The sequence below is a fragment of the Corvus kubaryi genome, unplaced genomic scaffold (assembly GCF_017639235.1).
Source record: "Corvus kubaryi isolate FWS band 111438036 unplaced genomic scaffold, C.kubaryi_AGA036_p1.0 37385, whole genome shotgun sequence".
Classification (NCBI taxonomy): domain Eukaryota; kingdom Metazoa; phylum Chordata; class Aves; order Passeriformes; family Corvidae; genus Corvus; species Corvus kubaryi.
In genome coordinates, this window is record NW_024581127.1 from 13,969,062 (window position 1) to 13,995,035 (window position 25,974).

At 37.5% G+C, this 25,974-nt stretch overlaps 1 protein-coding gene across 1 annotated transcript in view; it reads left to right on the forward strand.

Annotated features, from left to right (window-relative positions):
* The window catches only part of CPQ (carboxypeptidase Q), a 149,090-nt gene that overhangs the window by 45,258 nt on the left and 77,858 nt on the right, over positions 1-25,974 (forward strand). Inside the window, exon 4 of the mRNA XM_042036244.1 lies at positions 5,961-6,168. Coding sequence (XP_041892178.1) covers positions 5,961-6,168 — 208 coding nt within the window. The remainder of the gene's footprint in view (positions 1-5,960; positions 6,169-25,974) is intronic.

The following is a 25,974-nucleotide window of genomic DNA, read 5'->3' on the forward strand; positions in this document are numbered from 1 at the left end:
GGGAGAGCTTGACCCTCTCTGCTACTCCTTATTTGTAATGTATCAGAGACTTGGAAGGACTGACATGGTACCCTGAAAGCTCTAATGACTCTTCACACCCACTTGTGCATGATGATTTTGATGTAAGAGTTAATTATAATAATGAAAAACATAATTAAATGGAGAAGGTATGAACAACAGATCAGTGTTCTAGACAGCTAGCTCTTACTCAGTTTGCTTTTGTGTTGCTAGCCTTGTGATTCCTCTTTGTCTGATTTGCTGCTTTCCAAGTAAAGAAAATGGGGGGTTTGTCGTTTTGGGTTTTGATTTCTTGTTTGTTTGTTTGTATTTATTTATATTCTTCCTTTAGGTATAAAATATAACATCTGTTCTCAGTGAGGTTTTCTGAATATTTCCTGTGTGCACATTGGTCTGTGGTGGTAGAGAGAGTCACTGAAAATATAAATAAGACTTGTGCTCAAGGCTGAGAAGCTAGTAATTCAACAAAAAAATGAAAAACAAAGCCTATGAAGCCAGAATCCTTGCAGCTGCTGGCAATCAGGATTGTCAGTGGCGTTTGCTCCAGGAGTACTCTCCTAATGTACCTATGGTAGCGTGCAGCAGGCAGCTGCATTCTCACAAGGCAGGGATGTAAACACAGAAGGACAGAGCTTGGTGATTTGTACTGAGCAGAAGGAGGCCAAACAGGTGTATTACTTAAATAGTTCCCTCAAGATGTCAGCTGCTGGAGAGTCATCTTCGTGTCTGTAAGATCCAGCAAGTTTCTTTTTCAGTTGAAGAGCAGCTGATGCAAACTTCCACTTCCTACAGATTCTTGGAAAGCTGTTCTACTTTCCCAGAAGTTGGATAGTTCCAGGGTAGAATTCATTGAACTTCAGTTGATCGTTTTACTAATCAGAGTTGTTTTCTGCTTCCTGTTTGGCAAACCATATCTAATCCATGCTATTTTTAAAAATTCTGTACTTATTGGAGAATTCTCTTGGTGCTTGTGTTACTGAATATTATAATGAAATACAAACATATGTGTGTAAGTTACATTCTGTAACTTAAGACACGTGTATTTATGGCAAGGCTGTTGTGCTTGTTTGGTAAAGCCTAATTTTAACAAGTGCCTAGCAGTTTTCTAAATGTTAATTTAAATGGAGTCCATGTGGTAACAGAATAATGCTATGTTCTTCTTCAAAGGGTATTTTCCTTGGTAAGGCTGGTAGCTTCTGGAGCCTTTCCTACACTCCATTACACTTGTGCTGATGCTGCATCAGTTAAAGATTGGTGCAAAGAAATCTTGAAGAGACACTGTATGGCTGGATTCCAGATATTCTAATCTTGGTAACAGACTACTGTTTTATTTAATTCAATTTTTATTGTATTTTTACTCTGCAGTTTCTTAAAATTTTCTGTGTGTATTCCTCTTTGATTTTGAATTTGACAGTCTTGATATCTTTTCAGCTTACTGTAAACCAAGAAATCAAATCTTACAAAGACAATATAAGAAGCAAACAAAGCAAGCAAATCTTGGGACAAATGATGACAGAAACACAAAATTAGGCTGAATTTATTTCTTTTATATTTTGCCAAGTGGTTGTAAATGGGGAATAGTACTGATTTTATTTTCATAGACCTAATTCTTCTGAGAAGATTAACAATACTTTTGACATTTTGACTAATTGCAATTACAGTTTGGCCTTTCTATCCAGATAATGGTGAGAATCTTGGAAGAGGATACACAGTTGGAGTGCGCACAGTGACAGCTTTTGTTTTGTAAGGACTTTATGGTGCTGGAAAAGGGGATTTACTTGCATGGAGTTCAGGCTTTGCCATGCTGCTCCTGATGCAGAGAAAGTTACAGGCATGAGGCACTCGTGAATAGCTACTCTCCATAGCTAACTGTCAGAGCAAGATATTTAGTTTCCCTTCTGTTCTGCTACAGTATGTTCCATCGCTCCCTTTAAAGTGTAAAGCTTCGTATATGATGAGGGGGTTTTCTGTGATATGTAGAATATACAAGTGAAAAAACAAAAGCAAAGTATGAGGAAGATGTGAGCCTGTTACAGAGTTAAGGCTGTGATCTTGCTGTGGGTACAGCTGGTGATTAATGTAGTCGTGGTTCCATTCAGGAGTGTATTTCATTATTTAAGTCAATATTAACTAGCTGATCTGATATGAATTTTTAGTTTACATGTGGTTCATACAGTGAATTTTGCATGGGTCCTGTAGGAAATGGGTGGTCACATATGTAATTAGAGTCTTGTAATGTGTTTGTCTGAATGAGCAAACTTAAGACAACACTGGCAATACTTATGCAACACAGATTTTATATTTCCCAACTCTAGATTGCTTTTTGAGGTTGATGTGAAGAATGGTGCATTGAGGGTGTGTGTAAATGGCTGAAAGAAATCTTTCTAAGCTTTTGTATAATCAAGTTTTGATTGGTTGGGTTGTTTTCTTTGGTTTTTTTTTTTTCTTTTAGCCATGTTAGAGTTCTTGTAATATTGTGGTTACTTCTCCCTTTAGGAGATTGCTATCATTTCCTAAGGCTTCTACTTGAGATCTGTTTTCCATCAGAGCATCCAGTTTAGCTTGAAGCACTGGTTCTTACACGGTTCATTTTTCCCTGGGCATTTTAGCTTATCTCAGAGATATGGGTTGGAAGTGCAGGAACAAAGTAATGAAGCATGCAAGGTCAGCTACCACAGTAACAAGAGTTAGAACTGACCTTACACCAGCAGCGCATCTTTTCATCCAGATTTTTTAGTTTCTCCACATTTGATTGTTTTACTCAGAAGAGAAACTAACTAGCTGCTTTTTGAGTTTTTTAGCCTCCCTTTACACTTCCGTGTAAGATAGAACACACATCTGTTTCTTACTAGTCATTTGACATGTACTTTTAACAGAGAAAATGTGCTCTTTTTTTTTTTGAGCATTTTCTCTGCTGTTATTCATACCATGACACTTCTCTTAAATACTTTTCCAAGATGTGAAATCTAGGGGTTTATGAAAAGGAAAACTCAACCACTTTATTTATCTGAATCTTGTCAGCTGTTGAACAAGAATGATGAGTTTGTATTAACATTAATATGTTTTCAGTTAATAGTTTAAATATGGATATGAGGTGATTCATTAGATCTAAAATCAAAACAGGTGCTTTTGTTAAGTAAATAAAAAATAGTGGAAGAACTACTTACCATCTCTTCTGAACACCAAACTATGGTGTTGGACTGGGGATATCATATATTAAATGGCCTAATTACCCTTAAAGTTTTGCAGAATTAATTTAGGCTTTGTTGGATGACAGTATTTTTCAGAGAGAGTGTGTGTTTGAAGCAGCAGATGCTGACATCACTCCCCGGTGTTAGTGGAAATGCCAGAGGTGCACCTTGCTTGCCTGTAGGTACCAATGTTGTAAAGTTGAATGCTGATTCAGAGTCAGGGTTGCTTTGTGATCTCTATAGCTGCTTTTATATGATGCTTTCCTCTCTGTTCAAGGTGCAAGGAATGGTAAATGCGAGAGAGTTTGATTTTTTTTAAGTAAGATCCTTCTTCTTTTGAAATAATAGTCACAAAATCTTGTTTGTTCAAACTCCATGAAAAAAAATCCTCCTTGTCATCCCTCCCCACCACCCTCCTCCCCAAAAAATTCTTTCTCCTGCTTATCCTGAACTACATCCTCTTTGCCCTGTTTTGAGCCAAACTCAGGAATGCTTCTCTCTATCTGTTACACACAGAGTATGCTAGTAATTTCTATTTTGTTTAGTTAATGCTTGCTCAGGTCTTGCCATATGGTCAGTAGCCTTTCCAGTTCTTGGTTATCTCTGCATAAAAGGTGCTTAATTTGCATTATTTAGATTTTTTAAATGTACTCTTTGGCACTTTATTAAGCAGTTTATTATGTTGATGATATACTTTAACACATGGTATGTTTTGCATGCATGTAAACTTTAATCAGGTGCATCCCGGGATGCTTAGTGTCTGCCACAAATGTTTTCTATGTGAGTTTGCCTTGTAGCATTAGGAATATACAGTACTGTGATATTGCTTTGTGTCTTTGTAGTGATCATGCTTATGGTCCATTTCCCTTTTTGTAGAAATCATTTGGACAGTCATCCATTCCTGCCAGGTCCTGGTATCATCTGAGCTGTTGCTGGCCCTGCCTGCCTGTGCCAATAGGTCTTAATTTGGGTAGTAGGATTTACCTTTGTAATCTTGGCAAAGTAGTAGTTTGAGCATATAAATGGAACTTCTGGGTGACTTCAAGGTTTATTTTTTGGGCTAGCTGGGTAAATTTTGTACCTGCAAGTGTTCATTCACTTGAGGTGTATAAGCACGTGTGAATCATAGTGAGTTGTCAGAAGCCTTATCCATACTTGTGGTGGAACATCAGGATGGAGCATCTGCAAGAAACATAGTTGCTGCTTAAATTGGAGAAACAAATACAATTTTAGGGGTTTCTGAGAAATAACAGGGATGGTGAAATCAGTGATAAAACTTGAATTACTGCAATTGAGCATTCACAGCATGTTAATACTAAGACATAAACTTGCCAGAAGATATAGGAGAAAGCATTCATTTAAAACGAGTAGAAACAAACAGTTTCTGCTCAGTTGCTGAACATAGGGTTGGGGTTTTTTAACATTAGTACATGAAGTTGTCATCTCTCTTTTTTTTTTTCAGTCTGTTGTTTATTTTACATTGTTTGGAAAGTCTGTTGATTGGCATGCTGAGTTTATCCCCAAACACTCAAAGAAATATTAAACATATGCAGCAAGTTATTGCAGTTTAAAAGTGGGGATAAGGGGTGCCTTTTCTTTTTTTCCAACAAAGGGAAAGAAAAAAATGGAAAAAAGGATCTGAACTTATAAGTCTACGTGAGTTTATCCCACTCAGGGAGTATTTCATGGCACAAGAGATTCCGAGTTTCAGGGCAAACATTATTTCAAAGGTGAGCTATGGGTCACCTGACCTGCAAAGCTGATGGGAAGAGGCACCAGCCTTTGATTGAGGTTCAGCTGTAAATAACTGGGAGCAACAATTTCCTGAACTGTTGCCACTCAATAAGCAGCTCTATCTATGCTCTGAAACAGCTCCTGCAAGACCTCTGTAACTGTTTTTTAGAATTTTCATGTCCAATAAATATTTATACATATCTGCTCTGTGGGTTATGTTATTGATGATAATATGACTTGTTATTGCTAAGAAGGATTTATACTTCTAAACAAATAGAACTGAATAATCTCTTCCATTTTACCTAATCTATAACCTTACAAGGCAGATTTCTCCTTTCCTCCTTAACATCTCCTCCAGGAATTAAGTGGGGTTTTTTCCAGTTTAGAAGACTTAAAAATAACCCAATTTTAATTTTTGTTGTCATTGTTTAAATGTATTAACAAAATGTGTCTGCTACTCTGAGAAGACTCACAGGTGATGATTTTTACACATTGTGCATGGTTCTGGGCAACTGGTTTTGGGTGGCCTGCTGGAGCAGGGGGGCTGGTCCAGATGACCTCCAGAGCTTCCTGCCAACCTCATCTGTTCTGCAATTCCTGTTATTTGGAAAATAGCATTAAAATTTAGTAGTGAATTTTAATTTCGTTACTTGTCACAGGAAAAAAATGCACTTATGGCAACCTGTTCACTTAGACTTTTCATTGGTTTTCTTTCTGGTAAAGCAGTGAATAGAGTGTGATATCAAGGCCTGTCAAAGCATGGCACTGACCTAAATAGAGCTGACAAAGAATAGATTTCTAGATTTCTATATAATAGTAACAGTCAGATATTCTGATTAGTGTAAAAACACTTGATGTATTTTGTCAAAAGGTTTATTAAAAATTGTAACTATGTCCCTTTTGAGAATATGGTGGGGATGGTCATGAATGTATTCTTTTTAATAATTCTACGGTAATGCTAAAAAAATTACAGAGCTGAGTTGTTAATACTGTGTTGGTTTTGGTTTTTTTTAACAGTCCGCATACTGGGGGGCAGAGTTACCAGCCTGATGTACCCCAAATTCCCACAGCTTGCATCTCTGTGGAAGATGCTGAAATGATGTCACGAATGTCTCTCCGCGGCACTAAGATTGTTGTGCACCTGAAGATGTGTGCTAAGACCTATCCAGACTCTCCATCCTTTAACACTGTGGCAGAGATAGTTGGAAGCAAGTACCCAGAGCAGGTGGGTGAAAATATACAAAAAACCCCTCATTTTTTCTTTCAAAATATGGAAGAAACAAACCAAAAGAACAGCCCTTTCTAAGAAATCCCTAAAACAAGTAACTTTTATTCATACACTCTTCTCTATTTTAGACATTTCAGCTTTTCAATCTTTTTCAGGTACAGGTTTCATGACTATGTTTAGCAGGTGTTGTATGTGTGTTTGGAATAAACCATCTGCACCACCAATTCTGTTTGAACATTACTTAATCCTACATTGTTGACTTCCATTTATAAGACTTTTCTTCTTGCTTTCTCTTTTCTTCCAACTTCTTAGCTAAAAGTCATACAAACTAAACTCATGGTGCTGAAGGATTTGTGCCTGGTACAAGATCTTCTGTGTCAGCTTACAGCATGGAATTACTTTTCTGGCAGTATGTTTTATTGTGAAAATATTGATGCAACCTCAATTACAGCAGCACTAGAAATTGCTGCTAGAGTACCTACTGAGCCACAAGGCTTTTTAAACATTGTACTTTTATGGCTTCAGTGGAGAAGAAGAATGACTATCTCTGACCTTAAAACCAGGCATAGCTCTTAAAAGATTTTATCTTTTCTGAGATGGCAGTTCTGTAGCTCTGGCTTGTGGTGTCTAGAGATCCTCAGTGTTAGCACGAATGTACAGTTTCAGCAGCTGGATCACTGGGCAGGGAAAAAATAACTACCCTGATGGTTGACTGGTTTACATAACATCACCTGTGAGTCTAGCTTCATGAAACACGTATTTACCAAGTTAAATGCTCCAACTTCCTTGTTAGGGTGCATTTAATTTAATTTTATGTCATCTGCATTTTTAACCATGTTTCCAACCAGTTAATAGGCTATCTTTCCTGAATTATGTTTGGTGTATTTCAGAATTTGACATTTCAATTCAGGTTATGAAGTGTTCAAATGTAGACTTCAAAGATATGTTAGGGTGCTTGCCTGTACTTGATTTCTCTTTGCTCTCCTGCTCTGTTTCTTTAAGTAATGAAGTGGATTGGGATCTCTTCACTACTTCCACTGACAAGCTCAGGTTTTTTAAACACTGGGTAAAGGCTTATTTACAAGCCTCCTGCTGATGTTAATGGGAGTGGTAGTGGACACACTTTGAAAATGTAACCAAGAAACAGAAAATAAAACAAATGAATGTTTAGGTTTTTTAGTACTCAGTTCCTTTTGGAGCCTTAATGGGTGCTTCACCATGCTCATTCCACTGCGTTACTCTGGTAAAAATGGGAACCATCTCACCATTTAGGCAATAAAATACATTGCAGATCCAAACTCTTACAATACCCTCTATGTCAAAGTGTTTCAAAATGCAGTATAAATCCAGAGGAACAGAAAGGTGCCATTTCCACGGGCCAAAATTTCAATTTAAGTTTTGAATCAAAACAAACCCAAATCTGGATCTCTGAACTCTGGGTGAGAAATCAACAATGGGTGGTATTGCTCTTACAAAGGTCTAAAGCAAAGCAGTTTAAAATTAGGTTGAAACCTGTGAAACATAACTGGTCACAGGTATTGCAGCAAATTATAACTTAAACCCCTGAAACTTAGTTGAAAATGAGGGTCACTGTAGGACACTGAAGGAAGTGTATGAAGTCTGGTGAAAAGTGAGATGTAACTGCACATTTAGGTATACACGTGTTCATCTATATATTGACCAGAATTTAATATACTGCTTGATTTATAAATAATTCAGTAATTCCTTCCATGAGATTTTAACATTTTTATTAAAAATAATCACCGTGAACTGAAATAATATTTGTCTGACAAGTTTATGTTACAGGCAATATTAAAATACTTTAAAGGAGAAAATATTTTTTTTTTCTTACCTGTTTAGGGGGTAGGGGGTGGGGGGGGGGGGCATTTTTTGTTTTGCTTTGTGGGGTTTTTTTTATTATTTTACCACTTTTGCAGCATATGTAGTTCAGTTCCTCCTTTTTCAGTCATTTTTCCAAGTGTTTTATGTGGATTCTTGCATAAAGCAATTGAGGTTTGGGGGGTAAAACTAGAAAAATGTTAAGGAAAACAGAAAAAAGTAGTTGATATATTTTTTATATATTTTCCTAAAGTTCTGCTGTATTTTAGACTTAGCATTCTAAAAGTAATTGCTGCTGCAAGAAATGTTGATATCATCAAAACAGGTACTCAGAATTGTTCAAGCTGCAAACCTTATTTTAGGCACCTGTGCTTAACTTCAACACATTTGCTTTTCCAAGTAACCTAAAGCAGTAAAAGAAATGTGATTACTGCTTTGTGAGGCATCAAGCTCTCAGGGATGCATTCATCTTCAGAGGCGATGATGTGACATGAGTGCAGATGTCCTGTGTCTTTTTGAGGCATCTCTTCACCCAATGGGCAAGTACTTTTGAAAGATTAACCCACTGATACTTCAGGTTTCCTTTCTAATTTATCCTTTCTCTTTGACCAGCCAGTAGGCAGTAAGCAAACGTTACAGCTGGAAAAAAAGTATAGTGAAACCTACTGCAAGCTGCAACTTTGCAGTATCAAGTTTTCAGGTGGTGTAGAAAGCGTCTGAACAGAAAAAGGACATGGATTTTGTCATGCTGTCAGTAAAGTTCAGTGTCTCACCAATATCTCTGTTCTGTTTATAATTGTATTATTCCTTCTAAGTTAGGAAAGGACTGTTCTCTCCAGATAAGACTCTTCCTATGTCAGGGCAGGCATGAATCGTGCATGTTTGGAGCAGAGACATCCAGCAGCCTCATGAGAGTTGAGGTCCTTGTTTAGTACCTGCTGAGGCCTCATTAACCTGGAGGTGCCCAAAGGAGGTGAGCCTGTGCCTATAAGATAATGAATTAAAGATCAGCCTTTTCTTCTTGCAAACAGATGGGAAACAGTGGGACCAAACATGCTATGACTTGATGGCCTGGCAACCTTTCCGAGCTTGGGAGCCCATTCTCACAGTGCTTAGGACAGAAGTGAGAGTAGAGAACCTGTGGGTTATAGGACTTAACATATTTCAGCCTGTATGACTGCTGACAATTGAGCCAAAAAGTTTGTGAAATGACAAAGGTATGGTAGCAGAACCTGCTGAGGTCCAGGCTACTGCAGGTTAGAGACACTGGCAGTTCATTCCTGACTTTTATCTTGGAGGAGTATTTGAGCACTCTGTGGCACCTAGGCCCATGCTGTCAGCATCCTTTTGTGCTGTATTGTGTGTTGGTGAGATGTTTTATTTAAACTGTGTAAGCTGACACTGGAGACTGACTGACTGAGAAATTCACAAGTTAACTAATGTGGTTTTCATTTGAAATTCAGGCAGAGCTGGCAGTAAAACATGTTTGTCTTCTCATTTTAATACAGATGTAACATGATTGGTTTTAAAGTGCAGCAGCAACCGTTCTCATCTCTGGGGAAATGCTATAAATAGCAGCTGTTTGTTGTTAATCTGGCTCCAATGTACCTAATGTGCCAAACATGGAACCACAAAATATGTGATTAACTGAAAAGGTGTCAAAGTGGATAAAGATACAACTCTTCTACAATCTTGACTTTCAGTGTCCCTTCGTACTGTGTGTTTCTTGGTGTGCAGTGCTGTTTTACTTATCCTACAGTTACTAAGTGATGGAAAATCTGTTTCCTAAGTGCCCTACAAAATACATAAATTTAATGGCTGCTCATTATTCTGTGATCCAGGATAAATACTTTAGAGCAGAAACATAGGAGCTTATTAAGTGGCCTTTTCAGAATCCTGGAGAGCTGTTCCAGGAATTCACTCTACAAAGCTTTTTTGCCTCCTGTTTTTATGGAATGCCATATCTACAGTATGTACCATTTGAAAAGTGTCTGTATTTTGAACACCACAGACATGAAAGACCATTGAAGAATGTACTGTAGCTTGGAGCCAAGTTTAAACAGGGCTTTGAAAGTCCTAGGGATGACCTGCGAAACAGAGATGCTAAGGTAATAACATAGATTGTGAGGTTCTTTACCAGTCTGTGATTGATGTAACAGAACCTGTTCTGCAAAGGAAATAGGTGCTTATTTACTTTTTCATTCTTCCTCCTTTCCCAGTTTCAAAGATCAGCCCTGTCTCAGATTTTGTGATACTGGGCACAAATCCAGGGAACAAGAGAACATAAAAATTGTCCAGGCTTCTGAGCCTGTTAGGCATTCATGCACATAACAGAAGAAATAATTTGTAGACCAAAAATACACCCCAACCCCAAGAAAAAAAAAATCCAACACGAACGAACCAGACTTTTCTGAAGATGTGTAAAACTCAGTGCAGTGTTGTTTTATGGCCTGGCATCAGTTCTACATATGTTAACAAAATGTCTATCCATTAGCTCTTTGATGTGGCTTCCAGATATCCCTGTGCTCTAAGTAAATCATGCATACAATAGAGCTTTGAGGAGAAATGTTCTAAGAGCTTGATGCCATCATGTTATGGCTCCATTATCACATTTTCTCCATGTGTATTGTTTTGCTATTCATTCCAAAATGTTGAAAGGGTTTCTAAGTACAATTCTGTGAGCCTCTCTCCTGTGACTGTAAGCTGATGCCTGTTGCTGCTAGAATTTAAGTGAACTTGAAAGAATTAGAAGATTATTATGGAGATTAGGTTTTGAAAGTTTTGAGAGTGCCAGCCCATGACTTCATGACAGTGAACTTCACATGACAGTGAAGAGAAGTAGAAAAAGAAATGGTAAAAAAGAAACAAGAGAAAGGGTAAAGAAAGAACACTGGCATTGTTAAGAAATGTTGTATTTTGTTTGAAGTATTTTTGTTGATATTTGCTGAAATAAGTAGTACCCTCTGGGTGTGTTTGTTTTATTAATAACTCTTTTACTATTATTTGGGGGGCTGTCTTTTATCCTGTGCCTTGTGGGAACATTGTTGTCATTTGTTCTTAAACAGAGGTCTTGTCATGATGAAAACAGTCCAATTAATATGAAACTGATATGGAGGCAACTTGTTCTTTGTAATGTGATCATTTAAAAAATTTATTTATTTAATTATTTTAACTACCAGAAGGCCTATAAGATTTTAAGACTAAAGTCCACTCTGGATTTTGTGGTGTGTAGCTTGGCAAATATTCTAAAACTTGAATTGCCTATTTAAAACCCAAGAGCTGACTGAAAGCATTTAGGATTTAGTTCTTCTAGGGAGAACTTGGCAGTAGTTTGCCTTCTGATTAAATGACCATTGCACCCTAATGTAATTGTGTTTTTTAGAAACGTCATGATCTGGGTATGCAATAGCTACAACTTAAATTTCATTTGTACACGTGGGGTTGATGTTGTTTACGGGCAACAGTTGAAAAACACTGTACTACTTAGAGGTGGGTGTCTGAAATATTGGTGGAACAAGTGAATGTTTATATGCAGAAGAAAGATGCAAAACAGCTTAGGTATTTTAAAAAATTATTTTCCTGATATAATATTTCTTGAAGGAATCAGTTGCGGTTCACCAGTGTAGTGTGACCTTTATGAAGTTCAAGCATTTTCCAAATGACCAGACCATGTCTCTAAGTGCGCAGGTGAGAGTGGTGCAGATGGTCAGGGTGGTAGCAGTCTCTGCTGATCTTGAAGACATCTGAAGCTGCTCTGTGTCCCAGCTTGGTGATACCAGAGGAGGACCAAGGAATGTGATCCACTAGGTGCAGGCAAACCAGCAACTCTTTGAAAGGGTTCTCCTCTTGCCAGCTGAGGCGCAGTTGCTGTCACTGCATATAAACCATTGCAATATGAAGGAAAAATGTATTAGCTTTAGCGACCGTCAATGCCTGCTCCACAGGGAGCAGCACCTTCTTAGAGTGTGCAGTCTCAGCTCACTGGCATGCACCTGGCAGTGTCCTTGCTTACTGCACCAGGGCGACAGTGGCAAGGGATGAGGACGTCTAGGTGGCCTTCCTCACTAGAGTCAAGTGGAGCTTGGAAGAATGGAACGAGGCTGTCACCCTGCTATATATATTCCTTTTTTATTCTCCTGATGTAAGTCTAGGCCGTGAGCTTCCTGCTTTCCACCTGAGCTTTGTCATAGATATCACCATGTATATGACAGTTGGCTGCACACCCCAGCCCCTTTCTTTGTTTGAATCTAGGCTGGTTTCTGCCCAAACCTACTTGCTGGACCTTTGCTCTGTGCACTGCTGTTCAGAGTGCTTGGTTGCATTTTAAATCCTTTACATCCTAAACTGCAACCAGCTAAATTCTGAGACTAGAAATTAAAAAGTAACATTTAGAGTGCTTGTTCTGTTGGCCAGCAAATTCATCAGAACATGCAGTTTTGTAGTCCTTTTGATGGTGTGAGTATAAACAGATACGCTATAATATTTTTTCTTTCCATCCATTCCTTTGTCTCTACTCCCACACAGCAGTTTAAAGAATTACTGTGGGATTTTATTTCAGTAATAATTTACAAATACACATAGGATTTACAAATGGTTGTGAAAGCTTTTTTCCTCCACATTGAAAAAGTTATCTTCTAAAATTACACTGCATCTTTCTTGCATTCTGATATGCAAGAATATCTAAAGGGTAGTCCTGGGTTCGGCAGATGTAAAACTTGCCTGAGGCATGAAGTAAGAAACACTGGAATACTGAGGAGGAAGGAGGAAAGAAACAGTATTTTTCTTTTAATTATGAATAAGTAGGTGCCAGAAAGACTAGGGCCAAGTGTCAAGAATTAGTCTCAAGACAACTATTCTCTACAAGGGTTGTCAAATACCTGTACTTGCATGTTTGTATTTGTTAGCTGCAGACTATATGCTTAGCATTGTACAACAGGACGACTACCAAGACCTTGTATTTTCATGAATGCCATGCTAAAAAATATGTATTTTCCATGCAAGTCTAATGGAAAACTGCTTATCTAAGAGTATGTGGGTTGAATGTAGAGGGCTGTTCAACACAGATTCAGAGATTCCCACACGTAGGACCAAAGTGGAAGATCTGACTGTGAGATTTTTACCTAGTGGACAGAGCTGACATTGTTGATGGAGTGAAAGGGAACTGCTAAAAGAAGTGAAATGTAAAATGGTCAGGTTGGGACTGAAGTGAAAGGTGGAAAGAACTTGGTCTGCTAATCACACTGAGATACTGACAGCAGAGTTGTTAATAAGAACTGTGTGATTGCAGCAACTGAGATGGTTACTCAAGGATGTAGTAGAGTATGTAGCAGAAGTCATAGTTTTGGTGGGCAGAGAGAGCTGATGAAACATGGGACCAGCCCCTGAATTGTGGGTAGACTTGTAGGGTTTTATGCATCACAGTGCTACTTTGTGAGATCTGGGAGTGGGGATAGATGGTGTAAACAATAAGCTGACACAGTTGGTGTGGTCTTTACTAGAATTGTTCTCAAGACCTTGGTCTACTAACAAAGTACATGCTTAAAAATGTTAATATCATTTGTTCTTTTTCTTTTTAAAATACCATTGTTATGTAGTTTATACTTCAGTCTAGAAGAAGCTGCCCAAGCTTCTGAGACCTTAAAGATCTTGAACTTTGCCACTCTAGCTTTATTGTAAATGTAATTTCAATGATGCAAAAGTATTTACTATGGTTTGGCAAAGCAAAATACCCTGTAAAAGACATAATACCAGTAAAATCTGTCCAAAATGCTTGTTAATAAAATGTTGAAGATCTTGTGAGTCTGGCAGGCAAAGATCTTAATTAAATCAAAGAATGAGTTTTGTTCATAGAGTTTCTCAATTATTGTCACTACTTATACCAACAATATGTCATGATGTAATATGTAAGTTATCTAGAATTTCATTGTGCACAAATATAATTCTAATTCATTGTAACAGGTAAATGGAATTTTGGACTAAATCCTGTTTGACTCTTTTAAATAGTGTTTGTTACAAATATAAAATGATTTATTTGTTTAGAACTGAGATCCCATTTTTTCTTTACTGAAGTCACAAAGGAGAAAAATGACATTACAGGGTCAGAAAACATATTTTGTACTGCAGGTTCTATAGATTTGCTTCTTTATACATGCTGAAAAGCATGTTCCTCACAGTCTGCATTTGCTTTTCACATTAGTTTTTATTCTGTCATTTATCCCATAGACTAGTTTACAGATTTGAACAAAAATATATTAAAATGTGTACTCTTCTGGTAGTTACATAATTCCTTGACATCTGATTTCCTTCCCAGTGTTTGAATTTACAACCATCATTGTGAAATATTAGTCTCAAAAACAGTTTACAATGTCCTGGTATAAATTATTCAGAAAAAACCCTGTGTTCCAATTAATTTAATCAGACATTATCATGTAGAGGGTGAATGGAATAATAACATGATGTAAGATGAAACAGTCTGAAAACTATACTGCATTAGAAATTGCACCACATTAGTGGGTTTTTTTCCCTGGAGTCCAGATAAGGAAATAGAAGTAGAATTTTCTGTGCATTTAAAATGTTTTCATGTGGGGAATGATATTAATGCTTTCTCACTACTTCTTTAATTCTGGGCTTTATTTTTTAAATCGTGTACCTGGACTTACTGTTGTGCTTAGTTTTTACTTTCAGTGATGTCAGCTGGACAAAGATTTTTCTCATCCTCTTCATGTGCCAAGTTTAATCTGCTGCTTAATCTGTGTGAGAAGGTACTTCATGAAATAATAATCTTTCACTGTAAAGGAATTTGTTACTGTAAGATGTGTGCAAGCATATACATAAGATAATTTTAGGACACTGCCTTCTGTGGCATGCTGCTCAGCAGAGTAGAGCATATTCTGCCATTCCAAATGAGAAATCTCTGTCATCCAGCTTCTTGCCAAGAGAAAATTACTCAGGTCTCAAATGTGATGTCCTCCATCCTCTTCTTTCACTTTTCAAATAATCAGGAAAAGGACCTGGGATCACATTATTCTTTGTGAAGGAAAGGAAAAACCGTATCTTTAACTGTTGACAAGTATGTTCCTCTCTGTCTCATCTTACGAGCAGATAACACAGCTCATGGTCTGTTCTGCTTGTATGACTTTGTTTCTTGGCATTGTAAACCTTAAGTCTTGGATTTATATTCTCCTCTTCTGCCTGAAGCCCACTAACCTCAGTTTATGTGTTAAAGTGCTCCAGGGATCTGTTCACTTAGCTGGAATTAATGTTCAGATGATACTTTATTTGACCATCTCTTAACACGTTCTGCAAGTTGTTCTGCAGGTCCTTCTGGAAGTCTGCAGCTGTGCATATGAATAGGCTATAGTTAATAACACTATTTACAGCAAGCCCAAGTCTGATGTTCTTTTCTTGTTCATTAGAGTTTCCAGCCTTCAAATAAGTTCGACAAAATAATTGGATTGCACCCTTATCCACTAAATACAGTACATCTACTTTTTCACTGATTAATTTAGCAATTTAATTTAAAATTGCCTAGACAAATTTAAATCCTTAGTTTCAGGAAAGAGATACAACTAACTATAAAGAAATATAAATAAGCTATCTGATAGATTGGTTAAATTTCAACAAAATTGGTAAGGATAATATTCTAGATTATATGAAAATACATAAACTTTATATTCTTTTGTCTGTAGACTGTTATGCACACAATGTCCTGCTAGGGATCAACATAACAGCCCTTGTTGCTCCTTCAAACTACCCAGCAAGCCTTTCAGAATGCTTGAGAATGCTTTCAGAATGGTCCAAGTCAGCAATGGTTAGGACTCAAATTACTTCAATTTTCTTTAATCTCTAACAGGGTTTTCAGTGAATTAAGAACAACTTGGGCTAAGATCACAGTCACACTTAATTGTGACTTTCTGAATCTGGTGGTGACTGGATCATGGTGGGGGAATGTGATTACAGGTGTTGCCAGGATCAGACACATAAAAGTACTAAGTACTCTGAAGAAGAAAACAGCAATTCAGAATAGTGCTGGCAAATTCGTAGGAATCACTCATACTCATCAGGCTGAAACGGGATCTGCTTTTCTTTAGGAAGCAGAAATGTAACGTACGATGTGCCCCTGGCAAGGTGCCTCATACAAGATCATTGCCCCTATTTACTGAAAGAAGTTCTAAAGTACTTACAACTTAGCAGGCATGGTACAAAATGTACAATGAGATTATATCCAGCTTTTCCTTGGAAGAGCTGTCCTGCCCTGTAAGAAAGCATGTTTTAGACACCTTCACAACTTGGGGAATTGAAGAGTCTCACTTGAAAACCATGTTTGTACAGAGACAAGTGGAGGCATCTAGACAGTCTTTCCTAAGTGCCTAAGTTCCTGAGAGAGCATCTGGTTGGGCATGTTGTAATTGCTGCTGGTTGTTTCAAAAGCCTTTGCATGAAAGAGATGGCTTTGTTTTCTAATTATCTATGTAGCCCATTTAAAAATCTTTTAGTGACCTTTCAGCATAGGATTCTGCAACATCACAAAGCACAAGTCTTAGCTATTTAAGATCCAGACAATACATAGTTGGGAAAATACAGATATTGCATGTCTGTCAAATTAAATCATTTGCTGTTAAATTCAGTGTTGGTAAAGGGTAAAGGAATCCCAGTTTGTGTTGAAAGCACAGAGACCTTTCATCTTTGGTTTCTAATAAGAAAAGGCTGTGTATGTTTAAAGGTAAAACAAAAAAAAAAAAAATTCCAACCAAACCTTCCCCTGCTTAACTGAGGATCACTTAAGGCATTTAATTAATATGATCTCTGAAAGCCACTAAAATGTTGAAGAACAAGCAGCTAGCTTGCAGTAATTTTAGCTGTTAAAATCTAGTGGCATTGAAACTGTATAGGTTGCTATAAATACAGTTTTAGTGGTTTGAACAGATCTTCTTTGTCTATAATTGCATTTTCATTTAAATGTATATCTTTTAGGAATAGATAAGGATTTCTTCTCTCAGCGTGGTACAAAAAGATACTAGCATATTTTCAATAACTTCATTTTGCTTCTTTGAGCACTTTATAATCTATTGTTGAATCTTAAAAGCAGAGAACTGCTATTTTTTTTTCTTTTCCCTTATCTGAAACCACATATTTGATTGTAATGTGAATCATAATTGCTAATACCAATTTAAAACTGGGCTGCTGAAACAAGCAGAACCAGAGATCAAAGGACTATCTGCACTGTGTTCAATAAATACAGCATGTTGCTTTATGGATGCAGCACTGACTTGGGATATGACTGTAGTGACTCAGATAATGTTGTGTCTTTTCTATCATGTAACTTAAACCATCCATCTCTTGTGGTATAGAATAAAAGACATCTTTGTTTCCTTTTTCATTAATGAACTAACTGCAGATATAGACTCTGTAAGATGATAATTCACAGAATTTATCTGAAACAATTAGCATAATGTTGTGCAATTGCTCTAAAACTGACTTACTGAATTAGTAATTAAGAAATCTCCATTTATCCGAGGTTCTCTACACAGTCCAGTGAAGAACTGCCATTTTTTCAGAGCTCTCTTCATTTTCTCTCTAGTGTCTAAGGTTTAATTAAACCTTTGCCTCTAGAAGAAAATAAAATTATTTCTGATACAGGTTTAACAAACATGCATCTTTAATGATTTTGTTCTGCAGTTGAAATTGGAATTGATTGAATGTGTGTATCCATACATAAGATCAATATTTTTAAAAGTGCTAAATATAAAATGTTTATCACAATCTTCTTTGAACCTTGGAAAAGGGATCTTTTCGCTCTTTGTTTTAATGCTTTTTGAAAAGAATAAAAAGGAAAAATGGTAACATATATAGCAAAATTGACTCAAACTGTGAGCAAAGGAATGAAATAATTTTACATCACTTTTTCCATATGCGTAATAAATTACACAGAATATTTAACTGTGATTAATAAAACCACTCTGTAGGTAATTTAACTATCACAAATTTACAAATCCAAAGCAAATGTGAATTCAAGATATCATGATATGATCTCCTGCTTCAGTCTTGGACCTGGAGTTACAACCTTTACCACTGAAGCACTACCCACACAGCAGATATTGCGCTGCATTGCATTGGTGGGGTGCCAAATTTCTACCTCTCTTCCTCTCACATCCTATCTTCATAAACCAGCAGTGTTCCACAAGATGTAATCCATGCCATATGGCTTACTGCAGTCTCTTTTTGAAGTGGTGTGGATTGTCTGTCCTCCTCCCATTTGTTTGAAATTAAATGCAGGAAGAATTGTTTAGCTGTGTGCTACAGCCAGATTCTCACACTGTGGCCTCAGAGTAGCAAATGATGGAAACCTTTTTGGTGGTAGACATAATGAGTCAGCTGGTGGGCAGGCTGCAGTTTTGGGAAGAGGAAGGAAGTGCTGTGCAGGTCACAAGACTGTGACCCTTGTGGCTCTTTGGCTTAGCCATGAACGGGGTCATTTTGTGGGCCAGGAGCACATTTTTGAATGAAGAGCTTTATTGAAATACCGATTGTGCTTCTGGGTGTCATCTTCATTTTTTTTTGTGATGCTTTAGCTGTGTGCCTGCTCTGCTGTTCTGCTGCTGAGTGCCTACACATGTGGTGAACGTGTCTTCCCAAACTCCCCCAGCTGGTTTGGGCTGGGGAGTGCTGACTCTGCAAGGCCAGGTCCTGGGGAAGGGCAGTTCGAGGTTGGGAGCTTTCACTGTGTGTTTCCAAAGAGATTGTTCATCTTCAGTTGACCACTTGATGTAATCCATGCAGTGCTAGCATTATGAGTGAGGTACATTTATTTTGACTACAGATTTTAAGTAACTGCTCTCTGAGTTCAAAGTGACCTACAAAGGGTTGCTTCTCCTACCCACTTCCAATTTATGCATTAAAGTAACTCCAAAGAAACTGAATGTATCAACTGCTATTCTTTTTGGACGTCTCATTCACAAGCAAAACCATGGAGGGACTACTGAAAGGCTGCTATAAGCTTGTCTGACAGAATTTAGCCTAGAATTGGTCAGTGTCCAGGTCAGGTGATAAGATGCCTGTGTATCAAAGTTAATGGTTAAAAAAGAGATAACACTCATGGCTTCCTGAGTTCTCCATCAAAATGCTTCTAGTCCTTCCTCAAGCAGTCCCCATGAGTGGCAGTGAAATGCCTACTGTTAAGTTCTCTCTTCCTACTTTTCAGCAACCTCAGGGGTGAACTGTTAAGACAACTTAGACTCAGGCACCAATACCATGTCAATGAGACAGGTCTACATATTCTTTCTTCCTCACCATATATGTCAACAGCAATAGGACCAAGATTGTATTGGTCTGGTGCTTAGATGAGATCAGTTCACAAATGAAGAACAGATAGATGAAGGTGAACTTGACAGAGGACAGTTCTAGTGGGACAGAAGGACATGCTGAGAAACCCACAAACCTGGTACTTCTGTCTTCTACTGAAGATATGTATCCTGCACTGGTAAATTTTATTTAGTTGTATTTAAGGTATTGAGCCTTCTTTACTGCTTTTGTATTTTATGGGCCTATGCTATCTAAAAACACAGAATGAAAACTTTTCAGTCTGTAGGTATTCTTTTCTTGTACGATGGACCACCTTCTGACAAAGCTGTTGTAGGAGATGTTACTTCTAAAAGTTGGTCCAAGCCTGTAGAAATAAATTGCTCAGCAAATAAACCATTCACTGACCTTTTGTTCCAGAGAAAGACAACCTTCTTTGACCTTACTTTCTCTGCCATAGAGATACAGCACCATGTCCATCTGTAAACACTGTTTCTCCAGAAAAAAAATAAACAAAACTTTTTAGAAGACATTCCAATACATGGTGTTGTCCGCTTGAAATAGATTTTAGGGCAATCAGTACATGACTGTACTGGGAAGTAGTCTGGCATTTGCACTTCCTCATGTAGAGAAGTGTATGTCCATGGTGGTAAACAGCCCAGAGCAGCCCTCCCTGCAAGGGTTCGCACACGGGACCTGTCAAGAAAGAGAAACCCAAGTCACCAGTCCAAGAATGCAAGTTCTGCTCTTGGATGAAGTAATTCCTTTGCCTGGGGATTCTCTTGGATTTCATAGTCCTTGCAGATGCCCAAATATTCATGATGCTAGTAAACATTGGCTTAAGCTTAGTTTGCTGAAAGATATAGTAAGCCAGATCCATGACTCATCCTGATCTGTATATTTTTTTTCTTTCTCTCTTTCTTTTGGTGGAAATTAAGCGGCTTTTTAAAGATTCAGCAAATACCAAATAGCAGCAGCCTGTGTGCTAAGCTCCCATCTCAGTACTGAGCTCCAGTCAGTACTGCTGACTGCAGTAGTTTTCTGCTGAACACAGATTCAAGATCTGATGTTACTACCTTAACTTTAATGCTCTACATGACTCCACTGTCCATTTTTAAATTTACTTGTTCAAAATCTCTACAGTTAGATTGTCTGCTGCTGGACATGTAGGAGACAACTGCCAGAAGAAATGAATATAGATGATGAAGTGGATTCTCCCAAGGAAAAAAAAATCAGACTTCATATCCATTTATTAGAATTTTAACTTTCTCTTCTGCTGGCATCATCCTTGTCCCAACAAATCAGTCATATGAGTGAATGAGGTTATTTCTTTACTTAGTCTCAGGAAAAGGAAAAGGAGGACTCATAGATTTCTATTTTTACATTCATGGGAATGTGTTGGTACAATCATGAGGGGGATCTTAGATTCCAAGGAAAATGTCTTCTAAATCTATTTGTGTTGAAGAAAAAAGGAGCATATGCTGAATCCTCCTTTTTGTTGCTGAAAATTGTCATACAGCTTGACTTGCATACTTTGAGAAACATCTTTGGCTGGAAATACGTGTTCTGCACTGCAGTATTAATATTTTTGTTCACTAAAGCCTGCTTATTCCAAGAAGGCTTGGAAAACTTCGGGAGAAATTTATGCTGTGTAAGATGCTTTGTTTCTGGGTGTGACAGTGCACAAATAATATATATCTGACATACTTGGGTATGGAGTTACATTGTTCTTGGCAATCTAATCAGGAAGATATTTAGTGAATGTTGTCAGAGCTGGGAATGGACCAGAGCATACACTTATAAAACAATAACGTAAGAGCAACTCACTTTTCCTTGAAATTATAATCCGAGTTTCTCAGTAGAATTTTTTTTTTAAAACTATATGTAATATCTGAAATTATATCTAGGAACTCCATTTTTATTAAGGCTTATACAGCTATTTATTCAAGAAGCTGTGTGAAGGATAAAGTGCAATGACTAAATCCAGAAGGTTCATTTGCTCTTTCTTAAGGCATATTTTTTTTCCATTTGCTGTCTCAGTGGTAACACATGCAGTGCACTTTTCAGCATCATTCTTCATTAATTGAACATATTCTCAATAAATAAGTGTATAGACATGTCTTTTGAAACCTGTGACACTGTTTTCAGCTTTTTGCTGTGTCTTACAAGAACGAAAATCTGGTAACTGAAAGTAGATTTGGTACATTTGATTTATTGTCTTGTTTGAAAGTGTATGTGAAAGAGCTTCCCAGTGATGCTCAGAAAGCATAACTCTTCTAAAGATAAAAGAAATTGTTATAATCCTTTCACTGGCTAATTTCTACATGCTGTAAATGGATTGCTGTGTATCCAAGGAAAATTGCTCAAGGGTAAAAGAGTTTGTGACTTTTATTTAGTGCATTTTGTGCAGCAGTTCCTAGGCTAGATGGAATGATTAATAGATTACTGGATTAGTAACTTGGAGTGAATCACTTTAGCTATACCTGAATTAGTAAAAAAACATGCAACAACAAAAAATGGTTTTAAAGAGAAATTAAATATTTTGAACAGTGCTTTCTGACTTGACTAGCTAATGTACCCTTTTTTAATGGTATAAATCATTTTACTGTGGTTTAGAAGGGGGACACTTGGGATATCATATAGAATTCAAGCATTGTGGAGCACTAGATTTATTAAGATACCACAAGTGATTGTGCTGGAGAAATGCATCCCCTTCTTTCTTTTTCAATGATGTTTTAGTATTGGAATGGTTGTAGTATGCTCCTGCCTACGCTGCTGTGCTGTGACAGCAAGTCTGTAGGATCAGCTCAGTGAAGAGGAACCCACACCCTGTGAAGCTGAGCACTGGGGAGAATGAAGCCAAGTGGAGATGCTCAAGACCCAGTTGCACCACTGTAGTTATAGCCAGTCTGCCCCAGTTTTATTTCCTAAAAGTCCATGGTATTGACAGTATTTCCATGAAGTTGGGAGAACTGAGGTAGATGCTGAAGAAGCAACATGGCAGTCTTGTACCTGGAACATCATGCCGGTTTTAAAGCCTATTTTGATCCTTATTTATTTTTCCTTCCTGAATCAAAGTGTAAAGTTTCTCTGACAAGGGTATAGGTCAAGTGTTTCAAGATTCTTACCAGCTGTGCCTACCTAGAATAGCACTTCTGCCATATTTTCCAGGCAGAACACGAGGCACTCTAGGCTTTATTTTCCTAACTTGGTTTGTGTCCTTTGCACTCATCAGGTTTCCTCTAGGCTTTTAGCCATCTCATCTAAGCTCTTTTGTATGTACAGAATCCTTAACATTTATACAGGCTTGTTGTTTAAGGAGGTTTTGGAGCATGTTTTTGTCAGTAGAAAGCAGACTTTATCATGAACTGTGCTTTTGGTGATACTTGGAGCGAGCAAACAGAGTTCATAGTTCACACAGTTTACTTCTGTGTTCAGCAGTTCCGGCACAGAAACCAAACAGCCGTATCTGTTTAGACTGCCTCCATTCTGCTGAGCCTTTGTAGCCCTGCCAAACTTCTCCACATCACTGAGCCTCCCCGTGAAAACCAGAGACCACTTCGCTTTGTTAACAGGGCTGAAAGCCACTCTCAGTGTGGGATCTGGGGAGCGAAATTCTTTCAAGAATGAGTTACACTCAACCAGTGAGTTGTCAGAGGAGTAAATCAAAGGGATTATTTGTTTTGACTGGTGCCTGATTTGTTTTTGCCAATATTATGCTCAGTCAGAAAATTTTTAAAAGCCCCTTAATTAAGTGTGATATTTTTATAAGCAAAAAACAGGCAGAAGAATCTGGTTCAGCTTTCACTGTGCCCTCCATGCAGAAACTTTATCATCTGAAACATACTGGCTTATTTCTGTTAAGTCTTATAATGAACAATAATCATGCTTTAAAAATTGGGTGAGAAGATTACAGTTTGTATAATAAAGGGCTTAAGCAGGGAGCAAAAGATCATACTTACATCTAAAAAGTGATCATGGGAACTGCTCTGCTTCTATAAATTGTTTATAAAGAAATAAAAACAAAGTGACAGAAATGTAGATGCCATGATATAAAGTGGGCAACTCAGAATGATTTTAGGGAAAAAAAACCCCTTCTCTTGTTTTTCAGTTTTCTCAGCATTTGAAAGGAACTGTGATGGAATATAACTTTACTTTAGAATTATTAGCAAATATCCTTACAAATAACCACTGAGGAAACTTCACCTCATCCCAAAGCTTCTTTTAGCAGGTTGTGCTTGTAAAGCTACTTAAGGAGACTTAAGGAAAGAGAATAGGAATGAACTGTATTTCAACATTGTTAAAGTTATTACAAATTGGGCTGATATAGTAGATGTTATTAGCTCAGAATTCTCACTGTTGAGCTACAAGTCATTAATTCTTTGATTATGAACTTCAGAAACATTCAATTGAACTAGTTAAATAGGCTATGTAATGACAAATGAAATTTACGAGGAACTGCCACTGTATAATCTTTGCTAAAGAGATTTCAGGAGATAAAGCAGGTAGATGTCTTTGTAATTTTATCATTAATATCAGATTAGTTGTACATATGATGACCTGGAAACATACCTAATCAATATTAAGGAGTAGCATTCAGCTAAATTATAGTGTTTATAACTGGAAAATATTAATACTGTGATTCCTGCAGGATTCAAAGTAGGTTTAAACACCATAGCTTTATTAGATGGGGTAAAATGTTCTTGAGAGAACATTTGAAAATTTGATATTTATCCAACAGCAGGCCTGAAGGAGAGGATGGGAAGAATCTGCAAGTTAAAGATGTGATGGATGCCAGCTCTGACTCTAGACATAAGATATAAATGTATCTATGTGAAATTACCATGTTCTCTCATTCAAAATCGTGTCTTTTGGAAATACACTTGGCAATGAGTATTTTTTAGCTTATGCAAATTTTTATCAGAACAGAAAATTCTTTGAACAGGGCTCATAGGTGACACACACTGCCGCTTTATTTGCCTGTTCATTATGATAAACGTTTATAGCATGTTAGTTGCAGCAGCAAATAACAAAAGAGCTTTGTACTCATTGCTACTTCAAAATCAAGTGTGGGGACCAAAACCTCTTTGCATTTGCTGGATCAGGCACTTGGACTCATTTTTTTGGAGAAAGTATTTTTTCTGAAAGTGGTCCTGTTAACTTGGGCAACTTTCAATCTTATTAACAGAGTCAGAAGTTAGTTGCATTTTAACCAGTACAGTATGTTTCATCACACTGAATGTTGATGGTGACACCACCTGTGACCTTGACTGTTCTGTTCTTTCCTCTGCCACGCTAGCTGCAGCTGTGACACAGCACTGCCTGTAGCATGTTGTCATCCTTGTCAGTTTTTAGGTTCAGGTCACTGAGCACCTTGCAATAAGGGCTGGTAGTCTGAAACTGATTAGATGTTCTAGAGAAATGTATGAAATGGGTTTATTGCTTTGACTTTAGTCCATGTTGCTGAAAAGGTACCATTTGTGCTGGTAGTAGGGCAGAATTTCACAGGCACTGAAAGGTCTAGGTACGTTTTGTTAATCTTGAAATTCAGATACAATGATGAAGTTACCCCCTGTGGGAATATTTGGTATTTGCCAAACTTACAGTTCAATAATAAGAAAAGGAGACTGAGCTGTGTTCTCTCTAGAACAAAGAATATGATTGGCCTCCTAATTTTGCTATATTCAGATAGCTGTCATTGTGTCCATAGTATTCCAGGTTTTCAGGAGACTTAAACAGAATAACAGGGTAGTTACTCTACCAAAGATTTTACAGCTGAAACCAGGGATGCAAAAAGTGGATGACACATAGGGAGCAATTAAAATACTGCTTTGTAAAAAGTTTAGAAGTACAGATTTTAAAATAAAAGTTCCAGAAGTTCAGAGCAAGTACAGAAAGCTGTTTGACAAAGTGGGGGAAGCTGAGGGATTAAACTCACTAAGAGGATTTTGAGGCATGGGGAGTGACATGGTTGGGCAGTAGAAAGAGAAATCCTTTACTCTGTCGTGTTTAACTGTGGAATTAGGATTGTCAGAAAAAAGGAGGTTACAAAGGGGAGGTAATGAAAAGGATGGAGGGAGGTGTGAATCACGGTATGTGCACAGGGAATTAAAACAAGAATGACTTCACTGGATAGCAAGGGACAGAAGACCCAAGTTTCTAAAATCCTGACAGAGAGAGAGAGAATGAGAAATGTCAGATAATAAATTTGACAATCTCTAACTATTCAGCTCTTGTAAAATGGAAGTCTGTTCTCAAAGCTGGCATTCCTTGCAGGCTGCTCTGGGTCCTAGAGGTGTCTGCCAGCTGGCCTTCTCATATGCTCACAAACTCTCCTCTTCAGATATTTTGTTCTTGATGGTTGCATCTTGATTTAAATTCTCCAAATGTAGTATTTTTGCAGCCATTTCTATGACTAATATTTTCAAGAACAGGTAGTTCCTTTCTATCACTTCTTTTTCCAGAGGTTTTCTGAAATAGAATTGCCTTGAGCTGCCACACCACCACATAATAAAATTGCAAGGATTTTTTGCTGTTTATGTATCTTAGATGGGACTTCATCTGGAAGTCCATCTTTTGCTTTCAATTTTCAGTCCTGCAAAGGAATAGTATTGATCACTTTAAAGGAATTCAGTGGAAAGAACATGAAATGTAGGCACAGGATGG